A 16974-nucleotide genomic window follows, 5' to 3' on the forward strand; every position below is an offset into this window, starting at 1 on the left:
AACCAAAGCAGGAGATGTGAGTGGGCTCCGGATGAGAGTGGGCTCGGGAGGAGAGGGCTGGGATGACCCAGGAGCGGCAGTGGCTCCGGGCGGACTCTCCAACCGCATCGGCCTCAGTTTTCCCATCTGTGAAGTGGGACTAATGTCAGTTCTTCCGGAAACAAAGATCTCTAGTTTTCTCAAACCACTCAGAAAGGAAGAGGATAAAAAAGTTACAGGCTTTGTCCATGATTACATAAATCTGTGCCAGGTTATAAGAGTCCTGGGTGTGAATCTTAAGAGGGTCACTCAATCTCGCTAAACTTTATATTCATCTATAAATAGGGGGAATAATGGCACCTACCTGACAGAGTTGTTGTGAGGATTCAATGAGACAGAGCCTGGCACACAGTAGGTACTCAAAGCTGCTGCCATTATTATTATGCATCATTACTACGATCACCATCTTTGGTGCATGTGTTTGGCCAATGGGGTGAAGCTACCATCTGTGGGATTATGACTAAAGACCTCTAAGTCAGAATCCCACACAGGCAGAACCATACAGCAGCACTGCAGGGCCCCAGCTGGCCTCGGATAGTCAGTTCCCCTCTGTCCCCGCCACGTGCCCCAGTGTGAAGCCCCCCTCACCCATTACAAGACACATTACAAGACACATTCATGGGGAATGTAAACCATTTGAAGACGACCTACTTCTGGGTCAGCGCTTCATAAGTAGCAGAGCAGCTCCCTTGCTGCAGTCTACTGAACATCAGCCCTTGACACAGGGTTTGAAAAAATAACAATCAAAGAAACCAAAAACTATCACCATCTAAATCATGGTCACCACTGTCACCACCATAATCTCAATTTCTTCATCTCCTCCTCTTCCTCTTTCTTCTTCGTTTCCTCCCTCTCCTTGTTCATCATCAACACCTGAATGCCAATCTCACAAGTCCAAACGTCTAATGGGTTTCTATGCTGCGATGTCCATGAAAGCAGCCACAGGACAGTTCCTAAATTCTAGAGGGACTGGCTGGGTTGCAACTTCACGGGAGTGCAGAGCCAAGAGCTGGCCACCCCATAAAGTGGAGGCCCCACACTCAAGATACAGCATGGTGCAGGGTAGGGGCCCAGTTCTCAGGAGCTTGGCCGACTGGGCTCCAGTGAAGACTGTGTCACACACTAGCTATGTCAATAACTTCGCTAAGCCTCAGTTTCCTTCTCTGCAAAATGGGGATAAAACACCTACCCCCATTTTCCAGGTTGTGGTGAGGACTCAAAGCAAAGTACATTTATACACCACTTAAAAAGTATATATGCTCTTGGGACTTCCCTGGTGTTCCAGTGGGTAAGACTCCACACTCCCAAGGCAGGGGGCCTGGGGGTTTGATCCCTGGTCGGGGAACTAGATCCCGCATGCGTGCCGCAACTAAGAAGTCCACACGCCACAACCAAGAAGCCCGCGTGCCGCAACGAAGATCCCGCGTGCCGCAACTAAGACCTGGCACAGCCAAAATAAATAAATAAATAATTGATGCTGACGGTGGTGGGGATGACGCTGAGAGGAACTCTGCAGGTGTTTCTGCGAGGTTCTGACCTGAGCACTTCTCTCTCTCTACCTCTCATACCTGAGTCATCTCACCCACTCTCCTGCCCCAACTATCTCCTCCAGGTTGATAACACTTGACCCTATGCCTCCAACTTCAGGTGCTCTCGGTCACCAAAGGCCCTAGACACTGATCTTGTAAACACAGACTTCTTATAACCCACACAATGGAGAAGCATTGCTGGCTGCATTTATCTCAGCAGTGACTTCAGGAGTGTGTGTGTGTGTGTGTGTGTGTGTGTGCGTGTGTGTGAGATAAGTCATTTAAATAGCTGAACGATGTCCACAGAGGAGACAGGATCTTCCCACAGCTGCCAGGCTGGGTCAGACCTGGCTGCCACGTGCTCTTACCCACCTACTCGACTCATGTAGCAATGCCTCAGTCTCTGGGGGCTCTGACTTGACTCTTTGACACTTCATGTTGACTTTGCCCGATTCCAAATCTCTGACCCACCCAGGAGAGGGAAAGAGGGTGAGGCAACGTGTAGGCCCCCCCACTAGCCTGGGTTCACACCACAACTGAAAACCTGTAATTAGTGGTCTCCCAAGTGGAGATCTGTGTCTAAGGGTCCTGTTTGCTTCTCCTTTCTCAGAGCTAACACTTTGCTTATTTAAGTGAGGAGCTGTGCCTTGGCCACGATCCGCTGGAGAAAACAACTCTGAAGGTCCAAAGCATGTTTGCATTTACAAGTGTTGACAAGGGGTGATCTTTTTCAAGGAGTCCTGCTGCCTGCCCCATGTCTATTCACACGGAGCTCACATCTTCGTTTTGAGGGACCTGAATTCTAAAATGCCCTTTAAAATAGAAGACACACTTTAATATGATTCTCAAATGCTTAGAAAACAAATGTGTGCACGCACACACACACACACACAAATAGGCATGAACTACTGTCTAAGAAGCCAACAAAGAAATTGACAATCTCAGCTCTTCCCAGATCTGGGAGCTTCTCTGTGCCTCAGTTTCCCCATAGAAAGTACTACGTGTGTCCTGCCCCGTTAGAGCTATCCAAAGAGAGAAGGGGCTTCCTCGGGAAGTGATAAGCTCCCCATTCCTTAGGGTGTGGAAGCAGAGCGTTGATAGCACATGGTGGTGGGGAGGAGACAGGTGATGTTGTGGAGGGTGATGAAATGCTTGAGTCCTCCAATATCTCCCACGAACCTGAGACTCTGCAGTTTTGAGGAGTTCAGGCAAGATGAGTTTATCACAGTAAATGTGATTTAATCTTCTGCCATTGAAGAAAAAGGATGTGGGGGAAAGAAAAGGCTTGGAGTCCTGGGTTCTAACCCTGGCCCTGTCACTTCCCAGCTGTGTGACCTAGGACAGGTCACTCAGCCTCTCTGAGCCTCAGTGCCTCCATCTGTCAAGGCAAAGGGAGACTGACACCTGCCTGCCAGAGTCATAAGGATAAACAGAGCAATGCAGCTTACGCCCAACACGCAAATGATGAGCCAACATGCCAATGGTCCTTGGCAAATACTCATTCCTTTACTCCTCCAACTGCCCAGGGCAGATGGGCAGCTTCTACTAGACCCCTAAGCTTCCCCCTGCACCCGGGGTGCCAAGAATCAGACACTATCACCTCCTCAGCCCCATCAGAAAGGAAGACACTGCTCTCCCTAAACGCCATCTCTTGGCCCCTTAAAGGCCCTCAGATCCTCCTGCCACAGGGCCTTTGCACAGGTTATCCCTTCTGCTGGAAGACCCATTTCCCTCCTTTCTCCAATGCACCTGGTTAGCTCCTACTGATCATTCTAATCTCAACTTGTGAGTCGCTTCCTCAGGGGAACCTTCCCTGCCTCTAAACCAAAAAAAGGCCCATTACACATTCTCACGGCACCAATGCCTTTCCTTTGGGTTACCACTTAAAGTCTGTGCTCCCCTTGGCTCCTTGGAGGCAGGGTCTACATTAGTTTGGTTCATCGCTGTATCCTCAGCAATGTGCAGTAAATACCTACTGAAAGAACGAAACAATGAATAAGAGGCTCTTTCCCTTCCTGTGCATCTGGCCATCTGCTCCTCCCTCGGTGCCTGTGGTGTGACCACGCAGACACTCACTGACCTGTCAGTGAACTGTCCACGCTGTCCTGATGGCTCCCCCAGAGAATCTGGGCTCCACACGTGAATGAACAACACTGAGCACACCCCAGCCCCGCGCTCAGCTCGCCTCCTCACTCACGGGCTTCCTGAGCTCCTGCCCAGCTCTGGGAGGTACCCTGTGCCCATTTCTCAGAGGAAGAAACTGAGCCCGCAGGAAATAACCAGCCCAAGGTCACACGGACAGGCTCAAATTACCAGCACGGCTCCACAGCCAGGCTCTTCCACCATCCCATGTGGCGTTTCTCATAAGAAGCAGCAACAATGAGACAAGTCCCCCTGGGCCTCTGTTGAAGCTGGTCCCACCCTGACCCGGGGCCCTGGGTATGGAAGTCCCACAGCAACACCACTTGGGCTTGCAGGGTCTTTCCCAGGAGCTAGTTCGGTCTCATTCTCCAGCACAAAGACGCTTCCAGGCCAGCGCCAAGAGCTCAAGGTGATGGGCAGGGGCCAGCTTTTCTCTGGCTATTCAAGATGGACCAGCACCAATGCCCCTCACTAGACTCTCACTTGGCAATGAGTTCAGTCCCTGAAGGTCCCTCTGACAGACGCCAAGCCACATGCTGGCTGGCTTGCTCCCACTAGCGTTCCTCAAGAACCCCCAGCAGGGGGCTGCGTCTCCTTGACTGGTACAGGGAGTCTCAGGACATCACAGATCTTGGGCTGGGTCCTGCCCACAGCACCTTGAATGTCTTCGTCACCAAGTTCTTGGTGCCAAAGCACTGAGTTAGAGCCCAAACTCACTCCCCAGGCATGCTCAGAGGCGGCGGAGAGCTCCCACCCAGGCACAGAAGGGCAGAGGCTGGGGTGGGGCGGGATTAATGTTATCTCCTCACTGGGCCAGCCCTGCATGTGATGGTCAGGCTACAGAACTGTGTTCTTCCAGCTCCCTGGCTTGGTTTGGGGGAGGATGAAGATGAGACGGTCTGAGCTGGCTTTTTGGAGGTGGTTTGGTGATTGATGGGAAGAACCTCTGGATGAAATGATCAGACTGAGGAGTGACCTTATTATTACTCAAGAGAGGACAGAGCCCCATTCAGCAGCAGATGTATGGACACAAGGCCCCCTTCCCTTCCCTTCCTTCCCTCATCTGAGATCCATCCATGACCAGGCTCTTTTGAGTCTAGGACAGAACCCAGGTCAGTGAGGGTCTAGGGTGACCCAGAGGCATCCAGCTTGGAAGACTGGGTAGTGAGGATGCTTTGCTGATATGGGGAACGGGGTTTGGCTGGACACAGGGAATACGGTGAGGTCAGCTTTAGACACGCTGAGTCGAGGAGTCTCCCGGATAAACATCCCACAGGCTTGGGCCTTGGCACTGAAGCTAGAAGGAGACCCAGACCAGAGGTGGACCAGAGAGAGAGAGAGGCCTAGAGTCGGGGAACAAAGCCACGGCAGGAAGGAACTGCTGGGGAGTGAGTCGTGAGAGGGAAAGAGGCCCCGGAGAACCCGGTGGATGTGACCATGTAAGAAAGAGGCGCTGTATTTCTAGGGTCTCTGAGCAGTTAGTTCTCATTAATTATAAAAGAAATGAGAGCGGTTTCACAGGCGAGAAATTTGACACTCATCACCTTCATCACGTGATCAGAATCAGCATCACCAATACGGGGGTGTACCAATATCACATGTCTCCCAATAAGACGCGCTAAGAACACAGCATCACTTCTGGGATATGCTTTCCAGAAATGCAGAGCAGGGAAACACTGGGGAAACCCAAAGTGAGGGACATTCTACAAAATATCTGGCCTGTACTCAAGAAGGTCAAGGTCAAGAAAAACTGAGGACTGGTCCCAGCTTAGAGGAAACTAAAGAGGTGTGATGACTGAATGTAACGTGTGATCCTAGGTTGGATCCTGGACTGCGGAAAAGGCTATAAAAGACTGTAAATGGTACATGCCTACAATGGAATGTTATTCTGTGTAAAAGGAAATGAAATATCAGCCACAAAAAGGCATGGAGGAAACTCAAGCGCATGTTGCTAAGTGAAAGAAGTAAGAAGATCAGTGGTTGCTGGGGCTCTGGGGGAGGGGAGAGGGATAAAGAGGAAGAGCTGGGAGAAGGTTAAGGCAGTGACACCATTCTGCGTGACACTGCAACGTCATCAGACATTTGTCAAAGCCCATAGAATGTGCAACACAAAAAGTGAACCCTAATGTTAACTATGAACTCTGGTTAATAGTGATGAATTTTTAAAAGCATAGCTATTGAATGAATAATAAAGTGAACTAATAAATGAAAAGAAAAAAAAAGCATAGCTATAGTGAGAGAAAGTTATTGCCTAACGTGGGAAACTCACTAAGAGATTTAGTGAGTTCTGAGACTTGGTCTTACAATATTTCTTCTGCTCTAGCACGCTGACTGTAAGGTACAGCACTATTTTACACACCGCTAAGAAAGAAAGAGACCCAACAACCAAGATGGAGTGTCTGATTGGAGATCCCACACAATGCCGGGGCCACACGGGGCTATGCGTTTGGGGTCAGGGGGAACCGAGGGCTAATCCCGCCCCACCGAAAGGGGAAGCAAGGAAATCCCAGGTCTTATCTTGGCACTGGGTGCGGGCAGGAAATAAAGTCTCCCCTGAGAATTTGAACCTCAGTTCAGAGCTCCCAGAGGTGGGTCATCTAAATCGACACAATCGGTGTGGTCCAATGGAAAACAAAACTCAACCTCCAAGGAGAGATTTTAATTTAAAGAAATCTCAGGTGGAAAGTGCCCCGGGTGGCAGAGAAAAGTAAGCCCCAGTCTTCGCTGGAAAAACTAGATTGTAATAGGACACCCCCATTCCCGAGAGGTGAAAACGTGAATAATTATGAGTCTAAAACCTGTGAATAAAATGCCACTCTCGAGTCTCTCACCATCTGGACCCATCACTCAGAGGCCACAGCATGGGATGCCCGGGAGGAATCTGCTCTCCATGCTTGCACGCGGGCATGTGGCCCTGCCTAGTGCACGCCGGCAAAGGCAAGCATTGGCAAATCTGCCCCTCAACTAACAGGCTGTCTCAGGTAGGACCACTTCCCTGTACCAGCGCAGGAATTCAGTCGACTCACAGCCCAACAGCAGCTCGAAAAGCAATGACATTGCATGTGTCTGACTGCTTCAAGCAGACGTATCCGGTGGCACTGAGCTGGCAAGTGTGTAGGCAGCTGCAAATTTAATAAATCTTAATTATTCTGTTTATATAAACAAGGAGGCTGAAGCCACTGACGTAGTTGGAGCTTTCAGTGGCTTGGTGCGTGGAGAGAAAAAAAGTGTGGAGAGCCAACTGCTCATAAATAATTAGCTTTGGGGCAGAGTTTTCTTTTTTTTTCCCCCCTTCCCTTTGGACTAAAACTAATATATGGAATGTTTTTAAGTTGGCAAGATTACAACCTCGGAAAACAGCACCTATTTTCTACCTGTCAGACCTGCGTGTGTATGTGCAGAGCCCCACACACGCATGTGTGCACCCCTCCCAGCCAAACAACACCAGAGCCGCACCGGCAGGAGGATCCCCCCACTGCTCCCCCCAGAAGCGGCACTATCCCTCTGCCATCAGGAAGGGAAGCAGAGGCAGTGACTGCAGACCTCTCCTCGGTCCTCATTTACATGGCAATTAAGAATCTTTACGATAAGAACTATTAGTTCAGCGGACCCGCATTTTATTCCTTGGAAAACCCTGGTTAAGTGACTCGCCAACGGTCACACACACTGATGGTGGATCCTGGACTCAGATCCAGAGCGTACAGCAGCAGTTCTCAAAGTCTGGTCCCCGGGCCAGCAGCAACAGCGTCATCTGGGAGCTCGATGGACATGCAGATCCTAGGCCCCCCACCCCCAGACCTAATGCATCAGAAACTCTGGATGTGGGACCCAGAAATCTGTGCTGAAACAAGCTCATATAAAGGAACCCCAGATGGCCTCTGTAGATTGGCTTCCGAGTTGCTTGCTTCTTCACAGGGGGCTGAGACCCATGAGCTCAAAAGCCAGCCAGCACTGAACTCAAACTTTCACACATCCATTTGTTTCTAAATGAAGACTGAATAAGAAGATTTGTTTTAGCCATTTAGAGTCTGCCTGCTTTGCATATCCCACGAAACTGTGCCCAACGTGGGACAGTCATAGATAAGATCAACGCTGTAGCTGTAAAGACCTCAAGCCACTGCTGTCCTTGGGCGGTCCCTGGCCAGAGACTCGACATCGTGCGGGCAACACCGGCTGTGGGTGTGAGCCTCTCTCCCAAACCCCTTCACCCAGCACTCCCCGAGCAGGCCTTTGCTCTGGTGAGCTATCCCAAGTACCTGAAACAGTGCTTGGTACAAAGTCAGTGCTCAGTACATATCTGTGAAATGAACGAATGAGGAGCCGGTCAATGAACCTAGGGTTGTGAACACCCCACATGAACCGGTTTCAGGCTGCCAGGGACCTGAGTCTGCACTGCAGGGCTGGTGTCAGCCAGCCAAGCGCCCCCCTACTCAAAAACACCACAGGACCCAGACATGACTGCCCCTGGACTCTGGCCTGGGAGCTACATAGATGGGGGCTCCCAACCAGAGTGGCTTAAAGAGCAGGAGTTGGAGACAGCCTGGACACCGGGCCCTGAGCCCCCCTGTACCACCAGGAGTCACAGGCTGGGCTGTGTGCGCCACCCTGCCTTCCTGATGTGCTCCCCTACTTCATGAGGAGGCCCTCTGTTCTTCTAAATCAGGGGGGAAAACCAGGGCTTCCGGTCTCCTCTAAAGAACGAACAACAGTTCACATGATCTTCAAAATTCGCTCATGAAGTAAATAAAGTCGGCACTGATGGTTCCATTTTACAGATGGGGAAAGTAAGCCCCAAGAGTCAAAGCAACTTGCCCGAGGCCGCAAAGCTGGTGGACGCCAGGCCCAGTGCACAGCATTGGTCTTGTGACTGCCCCAGCCAGTCCCGGGGACACCTGCCGTCCCACAGATGGAGACATGAACACCAGCTGGAGACCAAGAAGTCCAGGTGGACAGAGCCCCTGGGAACACAGACTGCAGGGCCCGAGAGATCTCGTGGTCCCGGGGTTCTTTGGAGCAGAGTGTGCTGCAGGCTCACGTCATGAGCCAACGCTTGTCAGGACAACAAGCGTGCGCTCAGAAAAGGTGGCGCTGGGGACACCAATTTACATGGGACTTTTCCAGAAGTGGGGAGAGCCTCCAGCCCCCAGGGATGCTTTCTCCAAGGCACAGCGTGGATGGTTACGTGTGGGCTTAGGAGGCAGAGGCCAGAGGCCACTCAGGAGCCGTGCGCCTTGACTGGACATGTCACTCCGATCTTGCCTTCCCTTGTTTGCCTCATGCTTAACATGGCGGGAGCGATGCCTGCTGGGTGTCTAGGGGACAGTTAAGTGAAACGCCCTCACCGCGATTTGGCACAGAACCTGGCACACACTGGAGGGTCAACACGTAGCATGTAGAGTAATAATTCTTATTCCTCATTATTACTATGATTACTGCTGTTACTGTCGTTGCTTTGGCCTGCAAGCCCCGCGGGAGGGGCTCTGAGCGCTTCACCCCTTCCTCTTTTGTCCCCCCCCCCGCCGGATGCCCGTCTACTACTCAGGTGGTCGCGAGGTCCAGTGACCCGGAGTGGTCCAGGTTTCCTGGGACCGTCCCAGTTTACGACTGCTGTCACAGCAGTGTCCTTGCTCACTCCTCCCGTGTCCTGTCACAGCTGAGAGCACTCTGTTCATCCCTGAGAGCAAGGACCCCCGGGGGCCCAGCACAGTGCAGCCCAGAGCCGATTCCCCAGAAACATCCCTCAGACCTCATGGAACCTTCCAGAAAGCCCAGGGGTCCTGCCCCAGCATCACAGGCCCAGCAACCCTCCAAATGCCCTGCCCTATAGCTGTGTGGAGCAGATGGCAGACACCGTACCTTTTGGAATCCAGTCGGCTCCCCTGGAGAATTCTGCGTCTGTTATTTTAGGTAAGGAGAGGAAAAGGGAAAAAAAAAAAAAACGAAGTTAAGTGAGTGAAACTTAAATCCCAGCAGAGCCTGTAATGGAATATTCATTTTGTCAGGGGAGTGTTTCTTTAAAACTTGTGGTCATCTGGACAGGCTGAACCAGCAGGTGATTCAATTTAATGAGCTTTTTAACAAGCATGGGGCCCAGGTGGGGATCCTGTCTGGGAAGCCCTGGGCCAAGGCCACGGGCATGCTGACCTGGCTGGGGCTGGGGTGACACCTAGTGGCCGACATGGCTGTTTCAGGGCCAGAAAAGCTGCAGCCCCAAAGCTTGGAGTCTGGGGTCTGAGGGCCTAAAGGGCTCCAGGAGGCCACCCACCCTGTCCTTGGATTAACCTCCGTGCCTCAGTTTCCCTATCAGTTCTCAGGGAATAATAACGGTGCCTCCATTATAAGACCATAATGAGGACATAGCGTTTAATAAAGGCTGTTATGAGTTTAGCTATTGTTATTGTTTTGTGTGAGACCCGGGGGGCGCCTAGGGGGAAGGTGCTTCCTCAATGTCACAAAGCAGGTTAGTGGAGGAGCGGGCCTAGATCGCAGGTCCCACTCCAGCGTTCCCTCTGTCATGCCTCCAACACCAGGGTGCGTTTAGTGCTGGCTTTGCCCCTTCCTAGCCATGTGGACTTGGGTGAGTTTTTTAACTCTTCAGAGTCTCAGCCCCACTCTGAAGGCTGGAAATGCAATTACTCTGGCAGAGGGCTGCTGTAAGCACTGAATGGGACGATGCACGTAACGGTTTCAGGTTGGTAAGTAGCAAAGCTGTTGTTATTGGAGCTCCAGCCTCAATGGGTGGCAGGAGGGCCAAATGACAAATTGCAAGTCACGCGCCTAGGACCCATGAGTCTCCGTCTCCTCTCTCTGAGTGGTCCCCTCAGCCTGGTCTGTGGAGGCATGGGGCAGAGTGGATGCGGGCCCAGCTATGTCTCCCCAGGGCCTGGGACCTGTGCATCCTTAGCACGTACAAGCAGGTGGCTGGAGTCCTTTAGTTTGGACTTGTAGAGCATCCACCGGTAGCGCAGATCCTCCAGCTTATCTGAGGACCCCCTTGCTGGCCTGAGACGAAGGAGGTTTTCAAAGAGATGCTGACCTTCTGGTACCCGAGCCTCCAGCTCCTAGAGGGAGAAAGACAGGGTCACGTGTGCCTTCCAAATGGCCGAGGAGGTCCCACCTGGTTGGTCCGGAGGAGCCATTCAGATTTCACTTAAGAGGCAGCCCACAGAATAAGGCCCTGCGTGATAAACTCGGGAGGTTGAACTCTACACTGAAATGTTTTCACTGGGGGAAGACAAGGTCATATTTAGGATTCTGAACGGTCACTCTGGCTACAGAATGAGCCATTACTGAGATGCGGACCCAACAGGAAGGAGGGAGGCCAGCTTGGAGGCTATTGTCATAGTCAAGGTCAAAAATGATAAACGCCTAGATTAAGACGGTGGTAGTGAGGAAACAAACGACAAAAACCCAGGGGGTGGAATCAAGAAGGGCTTGGCGACTAACTCGATGTGGGAGAAGGAGAAAGATTTGCGGTAGGTGGATTATCCCTCCAGCCCCCTGCCACATCCACGCCTTTTGCAAGATGACTTTGCAACATTTCCCATCAAGAGGTGGAGTCTATTTTCTCTCCCCTTGAATCTGAGCCGGCCTCGTGACTTTCTTTGTCCAACAGAATGCAGGGGAAACGATGTGCCAGTTTCTAGCCTAGGCCTGAAAAGGCCCTGCATGCCCCCACTCGCTCTCTCAGACCCTGCCTCTGTTCTGGGAAGCCCAGGCTGCCCTGCAGGAGGATAAGAGACGTGTGGTGCACCTCGTGCTCATCTCGAATAGCCCACCAAGCTCCAGAGGACAGCCACCCTGCTGGTCTACAAATAAGGGCACCCAGCCAAGATCAGAAGCAGTGCCCAGCTGACCTCAGTCAGTCTGAATTGCCAAACTTCAGAATCATGAATTAAATAAACAGTTGCTCTCTTAAGCTACAAACTGTTGGAATGGCTTGTTCCATAGCAAGAGTTAACCGATAAAAGAATTGTGATTAGTGGTGATATTTTCCAAGTTGGGGACTACAGCAGTAGGCGGAATGAAGAGATGAATGAATGGATGGTTCTTCTAAAATATTTGAAGCAAAAAAGTTTTCTTCTTCTTCTTTTTTTTTTTTTTTTTACAAATTTATCTATGTATTTTTGGCTGCGTTGGGTCTTCATCGCTGCACGCGGGTTTCTCATTGCGGTGGCTTCTCTTGTCGCGGAGCACGGGCTCTAGGCGCGTGGGCTTCAATAGTTGTGGCTGTGGGCTCTAGAGCGCAGGCTCAGTAGTTGTGGCACACGGGCTTAGTTGCTCCGCGGCCTGGGATCGAACCCTTGTCCCCTGCATTGGCAGGAGGATTCTTAACCACTGCGCCACCAGGGAAGCCCTGAGGCAAAAAAGTTTTAAAAACTATTATTTATACACAAGCCAGAACAGCTCAAGGGCTATGTATGTGCTCCTGTTTTTAGAACTCCCTGGCGACAAGCACATCTCTAGGGGCAAATCCTTCGGAAACAGGGCCTTTCCTTGGGAACAAACCTGCAGTTTTGTTTCTCTGGTCCTCAGGTCCTTGGCGGTGGCAGTTCTCATGCCGATGATTCTAACCAACTGGGAATTATCCACCTGCAACCAGTGCTCAAAGCTCCTCAGGAGCTGGGAGAAATCTTCACAGCTGTCTTCCTCCTCCTGAAGCACATTTGTCTGCGGGAAGGTACAGCACGACCAACACATCAGCGTTTTTGAAAACAGTCCACTAGCCACATGTCCTGGGGATTCCATCTGAGCAGAGGGGTGGGGCCAAGGATGCCCAAACGGTGATAAGAGACACCTAGGGGTCGGGGGGATGAGGAATGCATCTCTACTCAATGTGGCCATGTTTAGGGGCCAAGGACATTCCTCACTGTCACCTCCCTGGTCTCCTGGAGACAGCCAGCATCATCCCTTACCAGGAAGTCTATAACAGTGGTCACCTTCTGCCACTTTTGTCCCCCTCCAGGCTATGCGGCCAGAGTGATCTATCTAAAATGCAAGGCCACTCAGCTGAGCCTCACTTATACACTTTAGTGGCCTCTCACACTCCTTGATGTGGCCTGAGAGCCTCAGATTCTGGCTCTGCCTGGCTCTGCAGACCGTGCCACCTGCCCCATCCTCTGAGCTCTCGGCCCCTGGCGCCGGTGCCCTCTCCCTCCGTCTTTGCACACATGGCCTCCTCCGCGTGGGATGCACCCCCTCCACTCCTCTCCTTGGCTCCCACTCGGCCGTGAGGATCCCCCGACATTTCCTTTCTCCCAGGAGGGCTTCGCTACCCCAGGTCACATCACTCTGCAACAGGCTGCCATAGCGCCTGGCCCCTCTGCCTCCGAGAAGCGCGCGTTCCGTAAACCCTTATTCTATTGCCTTGTGGTTCCCATTTCCTTGCTCCTCAAAATGTGCTCCGAGGCCCAGGAGCCTAAGCATCTCCTGGGAGCTTGTAGAAATGCAGAGTGACGGGCCCCAGCCCAGACCTGCTGAATCAGAATCTGTCTTTTAACACGATCTGGTGGCACATGCTCTGTGCTGGATTCTACGTTCTCTGAGGGTTGCAAGTGTCTCTGTTTTATTGACAGCTGTGTCCCAGCTCCAAGCACAGTCCTCAGAACATAGTAACAGTCAGAAGTGCTTTCTGGATGGGGAAGTGAAAGAATGAATGGGAAAACAACTGAATGGACGTGTTGTCTTTGAAGAAAAAGGAATGGATTTCTTTTCAACGTGGTTTCGTTTTTTAAAGCCACTCAAGGGAAGGGATGGATGATACTATGTAGATAGGTTAGTTCTTTTTACAAAATACAGTTTAGGGCACAAAAAATACCCATCTTGTGTGCTTTCCGTTTGCATCTGGGGTCAGCAGGAAGCTTCCAACCCCAACACTCCTCCCTGCAAAGGCAGTAGCCGGGGTTTCTGAGGGTGAGGGCCTGTCTGCCCGAGGGATGCCTGGGACCTTCCCTAGTGGGGACCCCTGGGTCTGGGGTCTCAGAGTTCCTCTGTCCAGTGGCACAGGGAGCTCTTGTGCCACTACCGGGCAGGCTCACCTGAGAAGGGACATGGTCCAGTCCTGAGCGGAGCATGTGGCCCCAGGCAGGGAAGGGACTTTGCTGGAGACAGCTTCCCACCATCAATTGACTGGGGATCTGGTCCCTCCCCGGAAGCCCCACTAGACGGACTCACCTGACGGTGGTGTCGGAAAATAAGATCCATGGGGGTGATGAGAAACCCAGTCTTTGGGATGTTGTTGGTGAAAATCAGTTTCTTCCCCGAATCCACTTCCACCCTCTGTAGCTGCCGGTTCCTGACGAGGCTGAGAAGACAAACCAGCCCAGTCAGCGTGGTGATGGGATGGGGACTCCCCGGGTCACGGGAGAAGGAACAGAATCAGGGCACCAGGCTGTGGGAGCCGACTTCCGGTCTTCACAAGCCCACGCCTGTCCTTCGGGTTTGTCAGAACCTCCCCAGGGCACCTGCAGCTCCAGTTTCCTGCTAGAGACTCACGTTACTGTCATCAAGGTGCACATACCCATCGATGCAGGTGAGGCCCAGGCCAGGAGGGGCTGGAGGCTAATTCCCAAGCTGAGGCGTTTCCTCGCTCTTAGTGCCTCTACTTAGAATTGCCTGGAGATGCCCGGAGGCAGCTGGCGCCACACCCGGCACCCAGACCCCAGCCATCTGTTCTAGGAGCGCGGCTGAGCTCTCCCTGGCTGGGAAGGGGGCTGTCCGAGACCAGGCGCAGAGCCGGGAGCTCTCTCACCTCAGCAGGCTTCCCCTCAGCAGCCTCAGGGCCCCCCAAGACTCCACCAGCTCCTGAAGCTCCTTCTGGACCACAGCAGCCCCCTCCGGAGAAGACTTCTCCATCACCAGCCGGCCGCGTGCTTCAATCAGGGGCAGCTGGGCCTCCTTTGCGGGGAATTCGTCCAGCAGCTTCTGAAGGACACACACACACACACACACACACACACACACACACACACACATACACACAGAGTAAGGTAATGGGGAGGGGGGGTCTCTGCTCCCCAAACCTGCTTTTTTGGGATGCGGGGGACAGAATCTCTCTGTGGGGAGAGCCCTCTTACCTCGACATCGACCTCTCGGGACTGGGCATCCCATGGGCCCGTGTCCACACGGTGGGCCTCCAGCTTTTGCGTGAGCACGGAGATCCACTGTCGCAGCTCCAGAACCTCGTGGCTGAAGGTGCAATGTTCTCGCACGCTCTGCCGGCACGTGTCCACAAGGTCCTGCAGCACAGCCCCGGGGGACCCAGGCTGAGACCTCACCCTGCAGGACCCTCAGCCCTGCCGGAGCCCCAGGGGAGGATGGCCCCCAGGGCTCCCCATCCAGCCAAGAACATGAGGGGTTGGTCTTCTCTTCTGCACAGCGCAAGGAATTTACCCCAGAAAGACCAACTCTGGTTTTAAGTGCCTATATGCCTGTCCTACTTTTATGGAAAGTACCAGGTCTGGGTGAGGGTGCGGGCAATGGGAGCTCGCGTCCGTCATGGGTTTGGGCGTAAACTGGTACAACCACTTGGGAAGACCATAGGTCTGTATCTACTAAAACCCAACACAGGCATCCCTATGACCCAACCATTTCATTCCTGCATGTAACCCATCAGATGTGAACATATCTTCACCAGAAGGCACGTGTGTGCTGTTACTTGTGAGAGCCCCAGACTGGAAACTACCCAAGTGCCTGTCAATGGTAGATGGATAAATGCATTGAGGTACATTCACAGCATGGAATATGTCACCTCCGCCGCAGCCAGAATGAACAATCTACACAGCAATCTAGTGTAACGTTATGGATGGATTTACAGCCATCACGTGGAGACCTAGAAGCCAGAAACAAAATGAAATATGCTGTCTTCATTTGAAGTAACGTATAAAATCAGGCAAACCCAGTCGATGCCATGCCAAGTCGAAGGTCAGGGTTACTTGCAGGTGTCAGGCAGCAACTGGAGGGGGCACGAGGACAGGTATTGTTCTGTGTTGTGATCTGGGTGCTGGTAACGCAGATTTTTTTGTTTTTACAAATGCATTAAGCGGCATAATTAGATGTTCACTTTTCTGTATATGATTATACTTTGATAAAAAGTCTTTCAAATGGTCTTGCTTTGTTTCCCCTCCCGTGAGTCAATCATGGCTCAGCTCTCTGGGACCTTGTTCATCTCTGTCTCCACAAAAGGTGGGTGCTGTATCCAGCAGAGTAACCATTCTCTGTCCTCCTGGTCACCCAGCCTGAGACCCTCGAAGGCCCTCCCTCTCAGCCAACCACAGGCCAGTCAGACCCCAGGGTCTGTGGTCCCCTCTCTTGCTGTGATTCTCAGTTTAGGTCCTTGTGATTCTTTGCTGGGCCACCGTAGGGCCTGCCTTCCTGCATTCCAGACACTGGCTGACACCACTGGCTGCCACTAGAAGCTGGGGACTTCCCTGCACTGTCACTACCACCGTCTCCTCCTGTCCCCTGTGCACCAACATCAGACGCAATGCCTTACGCAATGGGGTATGTGCCCCCCAGGGGGACAGGAAGATCTACTGGGCTACGGGGGAAGGACTTACTAGATCTTACTAGACTTAAAAAGCACCGAGCACCAAAATAATAAAAGAAGGGCAATACTTCTTTGAAGAAGCATTTAAACAATAAAGAAGTATGAGAGAAATGGAATATCACCATTTTGCAAGCCTTGCGATGCTCAGCTAATACTTCTTCTAATTATTGTAACAATCCATTAGCTCATCGTTTGGATGTAGGCGTGAAAGCTGATGTCTGCTGCTTCTGTGGGCTCTGCGGGCCCCTGAAGAGCAAGCACAGTGATTCCTACCTATTTCTCTACTTTCCTGGCCCCAACCTCGAGACCACACGCTTTTAATTTATTAAATGGAATTAAATGCATTCATCCAGACCTTATGCCTCGATTAAGACCAACAATGCAGAGCTACCCCACACCTCGCAAGGTCTCCTCATGTCCTACTGATGTCCACAGAGATGAAAAAGCTGTTTATCGTGACCCGAGCTTAGGGTCTTACTCCAGAACTCTCATCACCGGAGGGATCTGTAGCAGTTGAGCAGAGCGGGTGCGGCCTGACCACCTCCGATGTCTTTGGTATAGCCTTCTTGGAGCACCCACTTCATCAAAAGGCATTATTTTATTTTATTTTATTTTTCTAAAAGGTTATTTTATGACATAGGCTTTTTTTTCTCTTTTAATGTATTTATTTATTTTTGGCTGCGTTGGGTCTTCGTTGTTGTGCACAGGCTTTTCTCT

The 16974-nt window shown here is 51.8% G+C and overlaps 1 protein-coding gene across 4 annotated transcripts in view; it reads right to left on the reverse strand.

The window, feature by feature from the left end:
- The window catches only part of SYNE3 (spectrin repeat containing nuclear envelope family member 3), a 95446-nt gene that overhangs the window by 7256 nt on the left and 71216 nt on the right, over positions 1 to 16974 (reverse strand). For 2 of the 4 annotated variants that reach the window (XM_022576171.3, XM_022576172.3), the window contains exons 12-17: positions 14786 to 14947; positions 14461 to 14633; positions 13884 to 14013; positions 12219 to 12380; positions 10622 to 10771; positions 9567 to 9605 (exon numbers count right to left, since the gene is read on the reverse strand). In XM_022576171.3, the coding sequence (XP_022431879.2) occupies positions 9567 to 9605; positions 10622 to 10771; positions 12219 to 12380; positions 13884 to 14013; positions 14461 to 14633; positions 14786 to 14947 (816 nt within the window). Of the gene's footprint in view, positions 7705 to 9566; positions 9606 to 10621; positions 10772 to 12218; positions 12381 to 13883; positions 14014 to 14460; positions 14634 to 14785; positions 14948 to 16974 lie in introns of all 4 variants that reach the window. The other 2 variants (XM_022576173.2, XM_022576167.3) reach the window with 2 other exon arrangements.

Source organism: Delphinapterus leucas, chromosome 2 (genome assembly GCF_059928025.1).
Source record: "Delphinapterus leucas isolate spDelLeu-1000000601 "Yukka" chromosome 2, BTC_Dleu_Yukka2, whole genome shotgun sequence".
NCBI classification, from domain to species: Eukaryota; Metazoa; Chordata; class Mammalia; order Artiodactyla; family Monodontidae; genus Delphinapterus; species Delphinapterus leucas.